Genomic DNA, 17,123 nt, shown 5'->3' on the forward strand with positions numbered 1-17,123 from the left:
TTCTCTTTTTTTTTTTTTTGCATGCCAGAAAAAAATATTTACAGGAACTATGGAACACAGAGGTTTATTACATCCATAATTAACATGGAACATTTACTTATCAGTTTGATAAGGACAACACTGAGACATCTTAGGACAGAGAGAAAGGGCAATTTTCAAAGGGAAAAAGCATAGTATATGCATATTTGATAAGTAAAACATACACATACCCTGTGAGTCCGTCATTCTAATTCTAGCTGTTTATCCAAGAGAAATGAAAGCATATGGCTACACAAAGAGTTGCACACAAATTTTCAATGGCAGTTTTATTTGTAATAGCTAATATCTGAAAACAATCATAATGTTCATTGGGGGTAAATGGATAAATAAATGATCATATATGCATAAAAAGGAATACAAGCAATAAAAAGGAATTAACTATTAGTACATGAAACGTATATGATTCAAAATAATTGCCTTGGATGGAAAAAGCCAAGCAGAAAAGTATTCATGCTATATTACTTCATTTACGTAATATTCAAGAGAATGCCAAGAAAGCTACAAGAACAAATAGCAGGTCAGTTGTTGTCTGGGTATCATGGAGGTAGAGGGAGGGAAGGGAAGAGGAAAGAGTGGATACCAAAGAGGAATGAGAAACATTATGTTGATTATGGTAATGGTTTCACCAGTGCATCTTTTGCCAAGTTAATCAAATTATACACTCTAAATAATGCAGTTTAATCAATCATATCTCAGTAATTTGAAATGAAAAAAGATAAAAACTCTTCTCAAAGAACAAAACCTCTAGGACCTTATAGCTTTCAGTCACAATATAGTCAGGCACTCAAAAAAAAAACTTTAACACAAATAAAATTCTCTTTGGTTGCCACCTTAAACTCAATCCCATCCAGAGAACACAACTTTTATTAGAATGACATGTGATTTGCATTTTTAGTTCATGCATTTACTTATATTCACATACATATAACTTTTTCACATAAATTGGAATCATTACTATGCATGTTGTTCTAAAATGTTGCTTGTTTACTCAAAACATGTTTAATAAGATAAAATCTGCTGCACTCTTTTTAACAGCACAGAATTAAATCATATGGATGCACTTCATTTTATGCTACTCTACAGAGTGACAAGACTTCTTTGTGCGTATATCTTTGAGCAGTTATTTATTTCTTTATAAAAGCCTTTTTAAATTTGCAGATCATCAACAAAGCATTAATTTGATCAGTTAAAAAACAATTGCTTCTATCCTTCTCTGAAAAGAATAATATACAGAAACGAATTACATATATATATATATGAATAATATGTCATAAGTGATCAGAAAGACATTGTATTTTAGGTGGAGAGACAGAGAGGTGACCAGACTGCTACATGCAGTAAGATGAACCCTGATAGAACTAACACTGGAGGCTGTGAAAAAACAGCTAGGAGTACCCAGCCTTGGTAGAGCAGCATGATTTCTTCCTGTAATTCTTTCTCTCCAAATTGCCATACACTTCAGCAGAGTTTGCAACTTCTCTTCTAAGTCTTTATCCTTCCCCCAAGGCATGCCTAGCACAGGACTCTTGAACAGTGATGCCTCAATTAGAGTTGCTGGCCAATAGATCGAAGCTGTGTTGGCACAATATCCTACATCCTCCCAATCTACTGGCTGAGCCCAACCCCACCTAAGAAGGACAATAAAGATCTGTGTTCAGAGTCATACTGAATAGAGACTTCTGGACTCTATAGAACCCACTGCCTCCTGATGAAGTCCCTACTGTTCACCCTTGCAGTTTTTATGCTCCTGGCGCAATTGGTCTCAGGTAAACAGAATCTTGGGGAAGAAGAAACACTGGCCTAGAACAGGGTCCTGCACATGGAGTCCCTATTTCTAAGTGGTCTGTGGAAATGGGATCTGGCTTCTCATTGGGAGCAGGGCTGAGATTTGTCCTACTTCTTCAGACCACCGCTGTTCTAAGAAACTTGAAGGCTCTCAGGGTAGAGCAGGATCTATGATCGGAGCTGGGGAGTAGGGTAAGGCAAATCCCATAAAGTTGCCTCCAAAGGTAGAAATGATCTTGAAATCCCAAACTTCTATCCTGTCACTTCGGGTCAGTTCAGTCAAGCTCTGCCTCATTTCACCCTTTTTTTTTTTTTTTTTTTTTTTTTTTGTGGTCAATATTCCCTCCTGAGGTAACAATTACATAATATTACTTCCCCCAGTGTTCTTGGTCTTACAGAGAAGGTCTCTGATTTTTTGTTTGTTCTTGCACGTTGTTAACAGAACAGGGAAGGCTGTTTCTATATATGTATAGGACTGTAAAATGGAAAAGGAAAAAAAAAACTCTGTGTGGAAACTATTTCAAATCTGTATCAGATTTCAGCTCTGTTTGTGTAAGCATTTATTTTTAATTGATTCTGTAGCTTATATTTACAAAACCAAGACAAGAACACTGTAAGTTATTTAGAAATAAATTGGCCACATTTCATCACTGCTTGCATTTTTTTTCACTTGTAACCAACTGATATATGAGTTTATAACCTGCTTTATTTTTTTACCTAAGATTCTATCAGGAAAATTTTCACAGGTTTTGAATATTCCTTGAAAATACAATTTGCAGTAGATGCTTATAATTCTGTCATATTTTTGTACCAATATTAACTTGGAGAGTCCTTAATTGTGTGCCATTTGGATTATTTTTTCTAATGTGTGAGTATTGTAAATAACATTATACAACCTTATTAATATATCATTGTGAGATTCTCTGTTTGTATAGGTAAATTTTAGAAGTTCCATTGCTTGGTCTAAGGATATTATTTCTTCTAAGTTAACTGGCACATATTACCAATGGTTACTACTGGAGTATTTGTATTTTTAACATTTGTATTTCATATTTCTTGCAAATATTTTCAAATATATTGGTTGCTTCTAAAATGCATTATTTATTTGAGACACCTAATTTTCATTTTCATGATGTCAAATCTATTGGTGTTTTCTTTGCATTCTTCCATTAACTTAGAAAGTCCTTCTCCATCTTGAGAACAGTTTTTCATGTATGATTTTGTTTTTTACACTGGACTCAGTCCCACCTTTTACATAAGACACAATGAAATAATGTAACATTCTTTAGTATAATTTCCTAATGGGTGGAAGGTTATATAATAACTCCATAGCCCGCCTCTAGAGATTGTAGTTTATATTCCCTAGAATTTGCAGAAATGTTCAAATTGATAGTGGATAAAAGGAAATTATAATGCTCTCATGGTTGTCTCAAAAAATGTTTTAGACCTATTGCATCCTTGAAATTCTATGAGTTTAAATTGCCTGATTTCTCCCTCTGTCTCTGGAACATTAGTGACATACATCGACACACATCACATACTTGTATGTCTTCCTGTTTCTACACTTTGTGTGTGTGTGTGTATTCTAACATACACATATCTAAAGAATTCTATGTGTGTTTATATTTATAAAATTTCACTTAAACCTCAAAGTAGGTATTTATGATTAGGAAAAACATGCTAAAGCAACTGGAAAGGCACTTGAATAAACAGTGCTCAAAAACTATTGCTATTTTTTATCCTCCTGTGATAAATACTTAGGCTTAATAATCTATATAATTCCTTTATTCAGGTAATTTGTATGTGAAAAGGTGTCTAAACGACATTGGAATTTGTAAGAAGACGTGCAAACCTGAAGAGGCGCGTTCAGAACATGGTTGGGTAATGTGCGGCAAACATAAGGCATGCTGTGTTCCAGCTGACAAACGTTCTGCTTATCCTTCTTTCTGTGTCCGCCCAAAGACTACGAAAACTTCAACAGTAACAGCAACAGCAACAGCAACAACAGCAACAACAGCAACAAGAGCAACAACAGCAACAACAGCAACAACTTTGATGATGTCTAATGGTTTGATGTCTTCGATGACTACGATGGCCGCTACCCCTGTTTCTCCCACTACTTGAACATTCCAGCCTCTGTCTCCTGCTCTAGGATCCCTGACTCATTAAAGCAAAGAGGCTTATTCTGGTGTCCGTTTTCTCTCTACAGTCCCCTTCCCACTTTCCCTCCATTCAACAGTATCTGGAAGGGCACCACAATTTCATTGCACTAGCATGTCTATGGTAGAAATGCAAATAAAATAGGGCCCAGGAACAAGTGAGGGTTAGTCCAAAACACCCACTCAGGAATGATAGATAGCAGCAATGTCATCCTTGAAGACAGTTCTAGGCCCACAGCTTGCCATACCAATTATTATCAAACTTCATGTACATCAGAAACACCTGGAGATATGGCTAAAGCAGAGATTTCTAGGGCTCACTTTTAGTTTCCAGTTCTGCAGGGGAGCTTGAGAATTTGCATTGCTCACAAGTTCCCAGGTGATACTAGTGCTGCTGGTCCAGGGACCACACTGTGAGAACAATTGGCTTATAATATGAAAGGATTGAAAGCCAACTGTGGATGTGATTTCATACAGATTGAAGGCTGCATTTCCTATGTAGTTTTGGTGTAGATAGGAACACAAAATCATCCTACAGAATCCTCCTACAACAACCTGAGAATGTAGGTGTTATAACCTCACTTTAGAGAATAGGAAACTTGATTTCTAAGCATTGGAAGACTGGGACAGACTAAATTAACTACTAAGAGCATTCTGTCACTGCACCATGAGGTTGCCCAATTTTCTTCTCACCCTGGAAATCCTCATTCATAGTTTCCGACTTAAATATGATGAAAGGGAGATCAAGAGCTCTATAAAGTGTCCTGAATGTTAGGACAGGCACTCATCCCAAGCAATAGAATGTTTCCCTTACATTACATTACATTAGTGCTCTGCCTGCACCAATAAGAGAATATGACTGGGTGTATCATAGTCGTCCATCCATGCCTCAGGCCCACTTCCCTGATAATTGGACAGGGAGAATAGGCAATGCCGATGCCTTCACTTTCTGGACACTTACAGTAGCTGTGTTTGTCTTTGTCATCTCAGTCTGCTCACTTATGAAATGATAGTGTTTTACTCAGTATCTTTCTCCCCACCCCTGTCATAGTACATCTTTCTGATTCTGAAAATATAAGATTGGCTTATGTTTTGTGGGGTCAACTTCACCTTTGACCCCATAAGATCCTAGAGATTTAGTGTAGAGATATAAAAGTTGGAGTAAACATTGGTGGAAGGGTTTTCTCCACTATAGACACAAATCCATGAGTGCCATCACAGACTCCTTTTCCTTCTTCACTTGATTCCAGTGAAGATTCATGTTCACTCTACCACCTCCAATATGCACCATGACCTCTATCTCCAACTGCTGCTAGGATCATTGCAATAGCCTTCCCATTGATTGCTCTGCATTCCTTTCACACACACACCTAACTATACTCCACAATGAGAGCCAGAATCACTTTTCTGAAACACAAATCTAACCTTTAGACTCCCCTCTGGCATCTTTGCCCATAGCATCCTAAGACAACTTTTCGGTGCCGCCTTCATCACTCTTGGTGTTCAGAACCTGCCTTGCATTTCCAGTTTTACCTCCAAAGCACTCTCACAGGGCATCTTGCTATCCCGCCACACGTACCCCTTTGTGATTGGTTTGAACTCACTGGATTGCTTCTGGTTTTGAGTTTTTGTACATACTTTTCTGTCTCCATTTATAACTGCCTGGAAAAAAATCTTTATTTTCTTCTGGAGGACTTTGATAACCACACTGTTCTACCCACAATGGCACTACTGCCACCATTTGTGCTCCACTGTTATGACTTATCCAGAATTTTAAGTCATCATGTCACATGCCTCACTCTGAATATCTGCTTATGTCTTCTCCCCTTCTAGACTTTGAAATTTTATTTAGGAACAGGAACCATTTTATCTTCTGTTTCTTCTACCGTCCCCTAACAAGATTCTATATTAATTCTTGTTGAATAAGTAAGAGGGATTCTCAAAGACCTGAAAGATCTTTGGATGTTACTGAAATCTCATTTTTATTTATTTTAGATCTTTTCCAAGAAACAGGATTCTGTCTCCTTTAGAAGATCTATGATCTATGTCATTACATAGTAGAGGAGTTTTGAGGAGTGGCTTGTCCCAAGTGGTAGGACATCATTGCCTCTTACACCTATGCTTATCTTTGTAAGCAGAGCTCATGAACTCACACAAGAAGGTTGGAAGATAGAAGCAAGTTACTTCAGCAGAGGAGAATAGTAGGAAAAAAACATAACTTTAGAGTTGGATGTATCTGAGGTCATTCATGATCCCACCATGTATCCACTCTTGGACCGTAGACAAATGATTTCCCATTTTTTTAGCCTATGTTGCTGAATTTGAAGAACAGAGAAAATACTTACTCCCACTCAAGGTACTTTGAGGGTTGCGAGAGTAATATATTAAAATGTCAATCATATCATAGGGATTTAGCTGTAACAGGTTGTTCCCTGGATAAGAAACAGTACAGCACATTTCCCCAGGGCCCTGCCCACTGGACCTTTGCTGCCTTGCATGAGTATGGGTGATTATAGCCTATGTTTCACCTGAGGGAAGACTCATTATTAGGCTGAGAATAGTGTAACAAAGTTGAGGGTCATGGGATTTATTTGAACAACCAGATGAGATTTTAAAGGCTTCTAGTAGAACTTGCTGTGCTTTCTTTTCAATGATCACCTTGATCACTACCTTGAAGACATCTTAGAACTATTATCACGTTGATTCTAGACGATGAATATAATCTCAGTGCTGCAGCCTGAAACAGTGTCCTGCTTTCCTCTTGCCTTGTATCTCACCCCTCCTTCATGCCATGCTGGAACTTAGGTGGCAAATATTCTTTTCCTGCTTTGGAGTTGACTAATGGCATTAGGAGGACAAGGGAAAAGGAATCTTTATCGTGTGAGAAACTGTGATGTGCCAAACACATTAATACACAATTTCTTTTTTTTTTTTTTTTTTTTTTTGAGACGGAGTCTTGCTCTGCCGCCCAGGCTGGAGTACAGTGGCCGGATCTCAGCTCACTGCAAGCTCCGCCTCCCGGGTTCACGCCATTCTCCTGCCTCAGCCTCCCGAGTAGCTGGGACTACAGGCGCCTGCCACCTCGCCCGGCTAGTTTTTTGTATTTTTAGTAGAGACGGGGTTTCACGGTGTTAGCCAGGATGGTCTCGATCTCCTGACCTCGTGATCCACCCATCTCGGCCTCCCAAAGTGCTGGGATTACAGGCTTGAGCCACCGCGCCCGGCCCCAATACACAATTTCTTAAGCAAAAGCATTGTGTGATAATTATGACAACATGATTAAAGCTGAGGAACCTGGAGTAAAATGTATCTAGGATTACATCTAGGTTTGTTCCTTACTAATTTTACTCATCATGTGGTCTCTATATCAATTTCCTCATTTGCAAGGCAGGTATAACCATGGATCTACCTCTTAGAATTACTCTAAAAATTAAAATAGATATTGCATATAGGGCACCATGATCCCTAGCACTGATGAAGTTCTAAGAAATGTAGATTTTAAAAGGCATATAAGATACAGGTTATTCCAGTTTAAAATATGAAATGTTTAAAAAATAAAATATGGAAATTCTGAGTTTCAGGGAGAAAGAGGATCTTGCACAAGAACAACCATATTTAGAAGGCAATTTTACTTGTTCTCAAGGCCACATCTCTACACCATCTCATGCTAATCCTGACTATATCCTCAAAGCTGACTTCTACTCATATTACATAGCTATGTAAACTATGCACGTGCATGTCTGTGTGCATTCAGACTCTAGTGTTTTTTTGTTTGTTTGTTTGTTTGTTTTGAGACTGAGTCTCGCTCTGTCTCCCAGGCTGGAGTGCAGTGGTGCGATCTCTGCTCACTGCAAGCTCTGCCGCCTCCCAGGTTCATGCCATTCTCCTGCCTCAGCCTCCCTAGAAGCTGGGACTGCAGACACCCGCCACCACTCCCGGCTAATTTTTTTGTATTTTTAGTAGAGACGGGGTTTCACCGTGTTCGCCAGGATGGTCTCGATCTCCTGACCTCGTGATCCGCCCACCTTGGCCTCCCAAAGTGCTAGGATTACAAGTGTGAGCCACCGCACCTGGCCCAGACTCTAGTGTTTTGAATAAATTTTTGCCTTATAAATTAAACAAGATTTAGATTTCACCAGTCACTGATACTCGATCCCAATTGGATATTCTTTCAAAAGTCTGACTTCTCTCCTGAGGTGAGAGTAAGATTCCTGGGCACTTTTCGTAATACTTACCTTAACCTAGCTAAACACAATGAACACTCTTTTCTTTGAGGTGTCAGTGGAAATTAAGAGGAGAGTCTGAACTCTTACCTCCCACATAGGGCTTGCAGAGAGGTGAAGATGGCAGTCCTCCCCTCTGTTGGTAATGGAGACCTAGAAGAAAGGCTGGGCATCCAACTCCCACGCAGTCATGTGAAGCAGCCCAGAGCAACATTCCCCTTCACTGCCTATGCAGTGACAGTAGAGACCTAGCTGGGATTCAGATTTCCCATCCCTCAACCAGTGGTAGCAATTGGCCTGGGGAGGAACCCCTTCCCTGCTGGTGCCATGTCGGTGAAAACTGAGGGGAGTGAACTTGCCCTTCCTTGCCATAGTATAAAAGGCCTGAGGTGGACTTCCCTTCCCAACCAGTTCATTATCATTGAAGACCAAGGGGTGGTCTTAACTTCAATCCCCAGGGCGCTGTGGCTGGCATCAGCCCTCCTTCCAGTTAGTGAGGATAGAGGATAGGAGGGTGCAGGAAAACAGGTGTCTTTAAAACTGAATAACGTTGTTTTTACCACAATTTAAAAAACTGAATAAGAAGACACGGCAGACCCCTGAAACTAGATAACTACACACGGAACTAGCCAGAACTAACATGCAAAAGGTTTAAGAATAGAACTGCAGTGGGGAATACCACCTAGATTTTTAAAATAAAAACTTGTATATATTTAAGGTATATATGCAACATGATGCTTTGATATACATAGACATAGTAAAATGATCGCTATAATCAAATTAACATATCCATCTCTTCACATAGTTATCTTTTTTTAAGGAGACAGCACCTGAAACCCATCCTCTTAGCAAATTTCCAGTATGCAACACCATGTTATTAACTAAAGTCCCCATACTCCCCTTTAGCTCTCTAGACTTTATCCTATTCAACTTCAACTTTGTACCCTTTGACCAGCATCTTCCCATTTCCTCTATGCCCCCCTGCCCCTGATAATCACTGGTCTACACTCCTCTATGTATTTGACTTTAAAAATTCCACATATAAGTGAGATCATGCGGTACTTTTTTTCTGTGTCTGTCTTATTTCACTTAGCATAATATCCTCTGGGTTCATCCATGTTGTTCTGAACGGCAAGATCTCCTTTTTCAAGGCTGAATAACGTGCCATTGTGTATATATACAATTTATTTAATATATTCATCTATTGATGTTGATAGACGATAACGTCTTCATCTATCAACTTAGGTTGATTTCATATCTTGGCTATTGTGAATAATGCTGAGCACAGATATCTCTACATGGTGCTGATTTCATTTCTTTTTGGTATATACCGAGTTGAGGGATTGATGGGTCATATACCAGTTCTGTTTTTATTTTTTTGAGAAGCCTCCATACTGTTTTACAGAATTGCTGTGCTAATTTCCATTTCCACCAACAGTGTGCAAAAGTTCCCTTTTCTTTACATTCTCACCAATACTTGTGATCTCTTGTCTTTGTGATAATAGTCATCCTAACAAGTGTGAAGTGATTTCTCATTGTGGTTTTGATTTGCATTTCCCTGATGATTAGTGATGTTGAGCACCTTTCCATACAATTGTTAGCCACTTTTACGTCTTCTTTAGAAAGATTTCTGTTCAGGTCTTTGCCTGATTTTCAAGTGGGCTATCAGTTTTTCGCTACTGAGTTGTGTACGTTTCTTATATATTTTTAATATTAACCTTATGTGATATATGGTGGGCAAGTATTTTCCTCCCATCCCATAAACTGCCTTCTCACTCTGTTGACTGTTTCCTTTGCTGTGCGACAAACGATCTTCAATGATAATACCAAGAATATGTAATACAGAAATGATAGTCACTTCAACAGATGGTGTTGGGAAAACTGGATTTCCACAGGCAAAACAAATGAAATGGATCCTTATCTTACACCACACGCACACACACAAACTCAAAATGGATTTAAAGATTTAAATGTGAGCCTGGCAAACGTAAACCTCCTAAAATGAAACAGAAGGGAATATATTCATGACTTTGGTCTAGGCAACAGTTACTTGAATACAACCTCAAAACCACAAGCAACAAAAGCAAAAATAATATATTAGTGGGACTGTGGATACATTTGAAACAAACTACAAACTAGGAAAATCTCAGCAAAGGAATAGAAGATACAGGCTGGGTGCGGTGGCTCACGCCTGTATTCCCAGCACTTTGGGAGGCTAAAGCGGGTGGATCACGAGGTCAGGAGATCGAGACCATCCTGGCTAACATGGTGAAACCCCGTCTCTACTGAAAAAAATACAAAAGATTAGCTGGGCATGGTGACAGGCGCCTGTAGTCCCAACTACTTGGGAGGCTGAGGCAGGAGGATGGCGTGAACCTGGGAGGTGGAGGTTGCAGTGAGCTGAGATCACGCCACTGCACTCCAGCCTGGGCAACAGAGCGAGACTTCATGTCAAAAAAAAAAGAAAAAGAAAAAGAAAAAGCAATCAAATGGAAATTATAACTTTATAAAATGTAATCAAAGTAAAAAAAAAAAAGTCACTGTATAGGCTCAATAGTAGATGGAACATGACAGAGGAAAGATAAGACAGATCTATAGAATTACCCAACCTAAAAACAGAGAAAAATAGATTGAAAATTGTTGTGGGAAGTCAGGGACCCCGAAAGGAGGGACCAGCTGACGCCGCGGCAGGAGAACATAAATTGTGAAGGTTTCACAGACACTTATCACTTCCTCAATCAATACCTTTGTGATTTCCTATGCCTGTCTTTACTTCAATCTCTTAATCTTGTCATCTTCTTCGTAAGCTGAGGAGGATAAATGTTGCCTCAGGACCCTGTGATGATTGTGTCAGCTGCACAAATTGTTTGTAGAACATGAGTGTTCGAACAATATGAAATCTGGGCATCTTGAAAAAAGAACAGAATAATAGCAATGTTCAGGGAACACCAGAGATAAGACTTCTCACCGCCAGTGAGCTGGATGGAACAGAGCTGTATTTCTCCTCTTTCAAAAGCAAATAGGAGACATGTCGCTGAATTCTTTTTCTCAGCAAGGAACATCCCTGAGAAAGAGAATGCGCCCTGAGGGTGGGTTTATAGACGGCCCCCTCAAGGCGTGCCGTCTTTTATGGTCGAAGCGGAAGGGATGAAATAAGCCCGGGTCTCCTGTAGTGCTCCCAGGCTTATTAGGACAAGAAAAATTCCCGCCTAATAAATGTTGGTCAGACAGGTTGTCTGCTCTCAAATCCTGTTTCCTGATAAGATGTTATCAATAACAATGCGTGCTGAAACTTCATTAGCAATTTTAATTTCGCCCCATCCGGTGGTCCTGTGATCTCACCCTGCTTCCACTTGCTTTGTGATATTTTATTACCTTGTCATCTAATCAGTGAGTTTAAGCTATGTAAATGTATTATAACTACTGATCTATTATAAGGACTTTTTTCTGCCCTCCAGTTGTGACTTATCTATTCCTCATTTTTTAAGTTTCTGTTGGATAGATCATGTTTTCTTCTGCTAATATGAATATTATAATTTTATTTTTATTTGTTTGTTTTATTAGAAATTTGTCCTTGCTCTCAGGACCCATTCCTATCCTTATATTTATTATTACTAATTTAACATCCAGCTTCAGAAATACAACTTTAATATGAAGGCTTTTTGTATTTCTCCTGACTGCTAAGACTTAGGGTCTTTATTTGATGCTCCACCACCAAGTCACCTGTAAGGGAAGTTTGCATTCACAGGAAGACTGTAAATAATAAAACCAATTCCTTAACTAGGACTTAAGCCATATAAAAGCTGGTGGCAAAAGTAAAGAGAGGTGATCCTTGAGACCTCTGAGGTAACTGCTCTTAAATTTACATTTCCATCTGAAAATGATTTCTTCTATGTCACTATCTCTCAGTGTAAACATATTCTTGTGTAAAACCACTATGTGACCTGAATAATGGCCATAGGGCTCATCTAAGCCAACTGGCTTCTTTATTTAATGCATCTCAGTGGTTAACAGGGTTGAAATTTTTTGAAAACTGCAATCAATGATCAAAGAATGATCTAGGTAAACATCGATTCCTTGTGGCAACGTTTTAATATTTTCAAAGACAAGGTACAACTGGTAGAAAAAAAATACCCTCATGCATCTTTTTTTTCTAACTGTGGTTAAATATATGACATAATGTTGGCCATTTTAGCCATTTTTCCTTTTATTTTTAGTTGACACATAATTGTACATATTTATAGGATACAAAGTGATATATATATATTTCAATACATGTATACAATGTGTAATGATCAAACCAGGGTAATTAGCATATCTGTCACCTCAAACATTTATCTTTTGTATTGGGAACATTCAAAATCCTCTCTTCTAGCCTTTAAAAGTATACAATAAATTGTAGTTAACCATATTCACCTTACAGTGCTGCAACACGAGAAGTCATTCCTCCTATCTAGCTATAATTTTGCATCCATTAGCCAATCTCACTCCATCCACCCCTCTCCCTAATCATTACCAGCTTCTAATATTAATATCTGCAACCCTACTCTCTACTTCCGTGTGCTCAACTTTTTTAGCTCCCATATATAAATAGAAACATGTGGTGATTTTTCTGTGCCTGACATTTCATGTAACATAATGTCCTCCAGGCTATATCCATGTTTTTGCAAAGGACAGAATTTCATTATTTTTATGGGTGAATAGTATTCCATCGTATATATATATTCCATTGTGTGTATATATATGTATAGTATTCCATTGTGTGCATATATATGTATATATGTGTGTGTGTGTGTATATATACACATAATATATATTCTGCATATGGAAATCCAGTTTCTTCAGCATGATTTATTGAAGAGGGTATATTTTCCCCAGTGTATGTTCTTGGTGTTTTTATAAAAAGTCAGGTGACCTCAGATCAGACCCAACTACATCATACCTCCTTTCCAAATGTGCAAGAAACCTACTAGAAATTCTTATTGTTGGAGTTTCAGATTTATGTCATGGTTTATATTGCCATATTCACTTTTGGAGGTGAGTACATTTCGATCTTGGTCCAGCTGCGCAGAGAGTCAAAGTAGGAAAAGCACAGATTCTTCCCACCAGTCTACAGCCTACAGAGTGGCATTCAGTGCAATGGGATGGAACATGCTGTGTCTCTATTCCATGTGGGGGTAAAGTGGGTGACCTCAAATTTCCTGTGTCTGCCTACATGATGCGAAGTTCACAGTTCAGAAGTTTAGGGACACACTTCATATCATCCCATCTGTTCTGGTTCAGTGCATAAGAATCCAAGTCTCTAAGGAAGGTAGCATAGTGTGCAGTTCACTGGACCAAAAGCTTTGGCTGCACCTCTTCTGGAAAGCCTGGCCATGGGGCTCTTCATGATCATTGTAATTCTGCTGTTCCAGAAACCCACAGGTAAACCAAACCAGATGCTCACTCGAATCAACAGTGGGATGGAGTATTTTCAAGAGCCAAAGGGAACTTCATAATCCACACTAAAGGGAAATAGAGCCCTCAAAGATGGCTAAAGTTTATCCAACATCATCAGAAATTTCCTCTTTCTGGAGCCTTATTCCATGGTACCAGCCTTAAAAAGGAATACTCACAGAGCTAGAAAGAGGTCATAATTGCTTCTGGGAAAGATGTGTTGTTATAGAAAGGAATGATCCCAATATCTAGGGATACCTTTATGTCTTTGGATATGGTTTTTACTCTGATGCTCAGCTATATTTCCTTTTACTCAAATATATATGTGTGTGTGTGTGTGTGTGTGTGTGTGTGTGCATTCTCTATTATACTGCAGTGTGTGAATGGAGGAAGAAGCAAATTTTGGAATTAGGTTTAAGAAACATGTCTTCAATATCTACTAGTTTGTCAACTTTGAGTAAGTAGTGAAGACTGTAGGAGCCTCAGTTTCCTCATTTATGGAGATAATGACACCTGGTTAACAGGGGTTTTATTAAATGATATAACCCATGTGAAACTTGGCACATATTAAGAACTTAAAAATTAGAGTTTCCTTTCCTCTTTCAAAACCAGATCTCTTACATGTGTCCCTTATTATAAGAACAGCAATGGCCTATTCCTGGCCCTCTACATTCCTAAGACCCAATAGTTCACTACCTTACTGGATAACATGAAAGTCATTCTTGACCCTGATAGTGGGTTTGAACTCAGGAGAATAGTTTGACTCAGACATAAACACATAGTAACAATATGTTGTTCTCTGGGCATCAGAGGAGATACAGTAGTAAGTAGTGCCCTGGGAGCATTCAGGATGGAGGCAGATTTGCTGAGGTTCCTATGTAGAGCATAGTTCTATAGCCTAGAATCAAGGGTTCAGCTCCTTTATTTTCTCAGACAAGATCTTATGTTCTTGGCGGAGTCTATCAGATGTTAAAGGGAGGCCTAAAACCTCACAGGACCTAAATACAAGTGATCCAGTTAAATACAAACACTGAGGTTGACCTTGTTGGAAAATCCTCTTTGGAATATATGAGGGTCTGCCTTGTGGATACCCCATACCCCTAATTCCTACAAACCTTCTCTATCTTCCCCAAAATCAACGTGCCTTCAGTCTCAAACACTGATATTGTCCTATTGCTCCTTTCTGTGTATAGTAACTGAACAACTTAAGACGTGCTGGGATAACTATGTACAAGGACATTGCAGGAAAATCTGCAGAGTAAATGCACTATGTGAAAATGGGAGATATTGTTGTCTCAATATCAAGGAACTGGAAGCATGTAAAAAAATTACAAACTCACCTCATCCAAAGCCAGCAACACTAGCACTGACTCTTCCTCAAGACTATGTTACAATAACAGAAAAATTCCCAATCTTGAAGACATAAATCAAATACAATTTCCTGTTCACTTGCTTCTCAACCTAGCCTAATAAACTAAGGTGATGAGATCTACATCTTCTTCCTTCTGCTTTCTTTATCCTTAAAATGACCTTCGAGCATATTCTAATAAAGTGCATTGCCAGTTTTCTGTCTCATTTTGTTCTTTAACCAGGGATTGAACACTCATTATATACTAGGTAAAGAATTGGTAAGAACTCAGAACCTCTCCTTGAAAAGGGGATATGACAAGTGCACTAAAAAAAATCCTATAGTCTGCAAGTCTGGAATAAGAAACTCAGAAACATTGACATGTAATTTAGGAGAGGGAAAGGTGAAGCAAATATTCAGGGGAAATACATGAGTACGTTTAGGAATAAAGCAGTGTCTTGTAATAATAAGTAGGATTTCAATGGATTAGGTTTGGTAGGAAAGGCAATTTGAGTGAACAGAATGGCATCAACTAATGGAAGGAAACTGGAAAAGACAGAACATTTCAGGAAACTATACATGCACTTTGTTTGGATGAAGAACAGAGCACTCAAATTTGAACTATGGGGGAAGCCTGATTTCCTAAGCTACTGTGTACCAGCAGTGAACTGGGAAGATAGAGATAAACAAAATTCCACTGTTGTGGAGCTCAGCAGTGGAGCTCACCACTTCCTGATAAAGTGGAGGAAGACCTAAGTAAATAACTCCAACACAAATGTTTTTCGGTTTTTCCTTTGTTGTTGTTGTTAATGTGTTCATCTTTTTTGTTATTGGGGCCGTTTGGAGTTTAGGGGAAATGTAAAAGATCTAGGAATTGGTCCAAATTGTAGTGCTTTTGTTGTCTTGATATGCAAGAAGAATAATCCATGTACCTACTCTGCTGAATTCTTAAAGATGTATCTTCTGAATACCATTAACATGGAAAGTTTCTTCTTCAACTACATTTCACAGTCATTTTCTAGTTTTGTTTCTTATATCGTTTCACCATAACAATTACAAGCATTTTAAAGATTTAGTTCATCCACTGTAACATTTACCACTAATGTGTGGCATGTGTTCTCTTAATATCTCTCTTTCTGGTGTTCTAGGGCTGGGATAGGGAGTATGTAAGACAAGCCTAGAATATCTCATGGTGCCAGAAAGTAAGCAATTGCTTAAAAATCAAAGGATAGGGTCATATTAAAGGGACACAGGAGTCAGTCTAAAAGAGCTTCAAATGACCAAAGCTGCAACAATTTGAGTAATAAAATAAATAAGATAGCATTAGATTATAATACAACATATAATAAATATCTATGAGTCTATGATGATATGAATAAATAATTGAATAAATTAGCAAATTGGTGAGAACAGATGTGCCATACAGAATAATTCCCAATAATTCATACAGATATTCCCTGCTTAAGGAGGTGGAGCTTGACCTCCCTCTCCCTTGAGCATAGGCTGTGTTTAGTGACTTGTTTCCAAAGAGAAGTGTGTGGAAAGGAGTTAAAAAATAATTTCACATGGATAAACCTGATAAGGTCATGTTTCAGATTTTATGGAGAAATCTGTGATATGGTATGATGAGAATGGCACTTCACTTCTGTTTTCTTCCTCCCAAAACCCTGCAACCCAAGACAAACAATAAAAAACATCAGATAAACTCAAATTCAGTGGCATTCTAAACAATATTTGACGAGTATTTCTCAAAACTGTCAAATTTATCAAAAAGGAAGAAATTCTGAGCCACAGTCAAAGATCAGAGAAGGCTAAAGAGGCAGGACAACTGAAGGTAATGTGGTATCCTGGATGGACTCTTGGAACAGGAAAAGAACATTAAGGAAAAACTAGTGGTGATAATAGTAATAATAATAAGTGTAGAGTCATTTAGTAGCAATGTATTTAGCTGTGATGGTTGCATTGTGGTAATATAAGATGTTAACAATAGCAGAAACTGGGTGAATATTTAGGAGCTCTCTGTATTATCTTTGCAACATTTCTATAAATCTAAAACTATTCTAAAACTGAAAATGTATTTAAATTTTGGAAAACTAACCACAAAATCAATTTGGCACATTCCTTTTCTTCTTA

General features: G+C 38.3%; 2 protein-coding genes across 2 annotated transcripts; both read left to right on the forward strand.

Annotated features, from left to right (window-relative positions):
- Positions 1–1,487: 1,487 nt before the first annotated feature.
- Positions 1,488–3,948, forward strand: DEFB126 (defensin beta 126). The gene is made up of 2 exons (XM_025400547.1): positions 1,488–1,805; positions 3,617–3,948. The coding sequence occupies exons 1-2, from the start codon at positions 1,748–1,750 to the stop codon at positions 3,946–3,948; spliced, it is 390 nt and encodes a 129-aa protein (XP_025256332.1). The 5' UTR covers positions 1,488–1,747.
- A 9,558-nt stretch (positions 3,949–13,506) lies between these two features.
- On the forward strand, positions 13,507–15,207 carry DEFB127 (defensin beta 127). Its single transcript, XM_025400307.1, has 2 exons — positions 13,507–13,630; positions 14,836–15,207. The coding sequence occupies exons 1-2, from the start codon at positions 13,582–13,584 to the stop codon at positions 15,066–15,068; spliced, it is 282 nt and encodes a 93-aa protein (XP_025256092.1). The 5' UTR covers positions 13,507–13,581; the 3' UTR covers positions 15,069–15,207.
- The last annotated feature ends 1,916 nt before the right edge of the window (positions 15,208–17,123 follow it).

This window comes from Theropithecus gelada, chromosome 10, assembly GCF_003255815.1.
Source record: "Theropithecus gelada isolate Dixy chromosome 10, Tgel_1.0, whole genome shotgun sequence".
Taxonomy (NCBI): Eukaryota; Metazoa; Chordata; class Mammalia; order Primates; family Cercopithecidae; genus Theropithecus; species Theropithecus gelada.

Coding starts and splice junctions, on each gene's coding strand:
- DEFB127 (XM_025400307.1), top strand. CDS start 13,582: ATGGGGCTCTTCATGATCATTGTAATTCTGCTGTTCCAGAAACCCACA. Junction 13,631..14,835: donor GCTGTTCCAGAAACCCACAG/GTAAACCAAACC, acceptor TTCTGTGTATAG/TAACTGAACAACTTAAGACG.
- DEFB126 (XM_025400547.1), top strand. CDS start 1,748: ATGAAGTCCCTACTGTTCACCCTTGCAGTTTTTATGCTCCTGGCGCAA. Junction 1,806..3,616: donor CCTGGCGCAATTGGTCTCAG/GTAAACAGAATC, acceptor TCCTTTATTCAG/GTAATTTGTATGTGAAAAGG.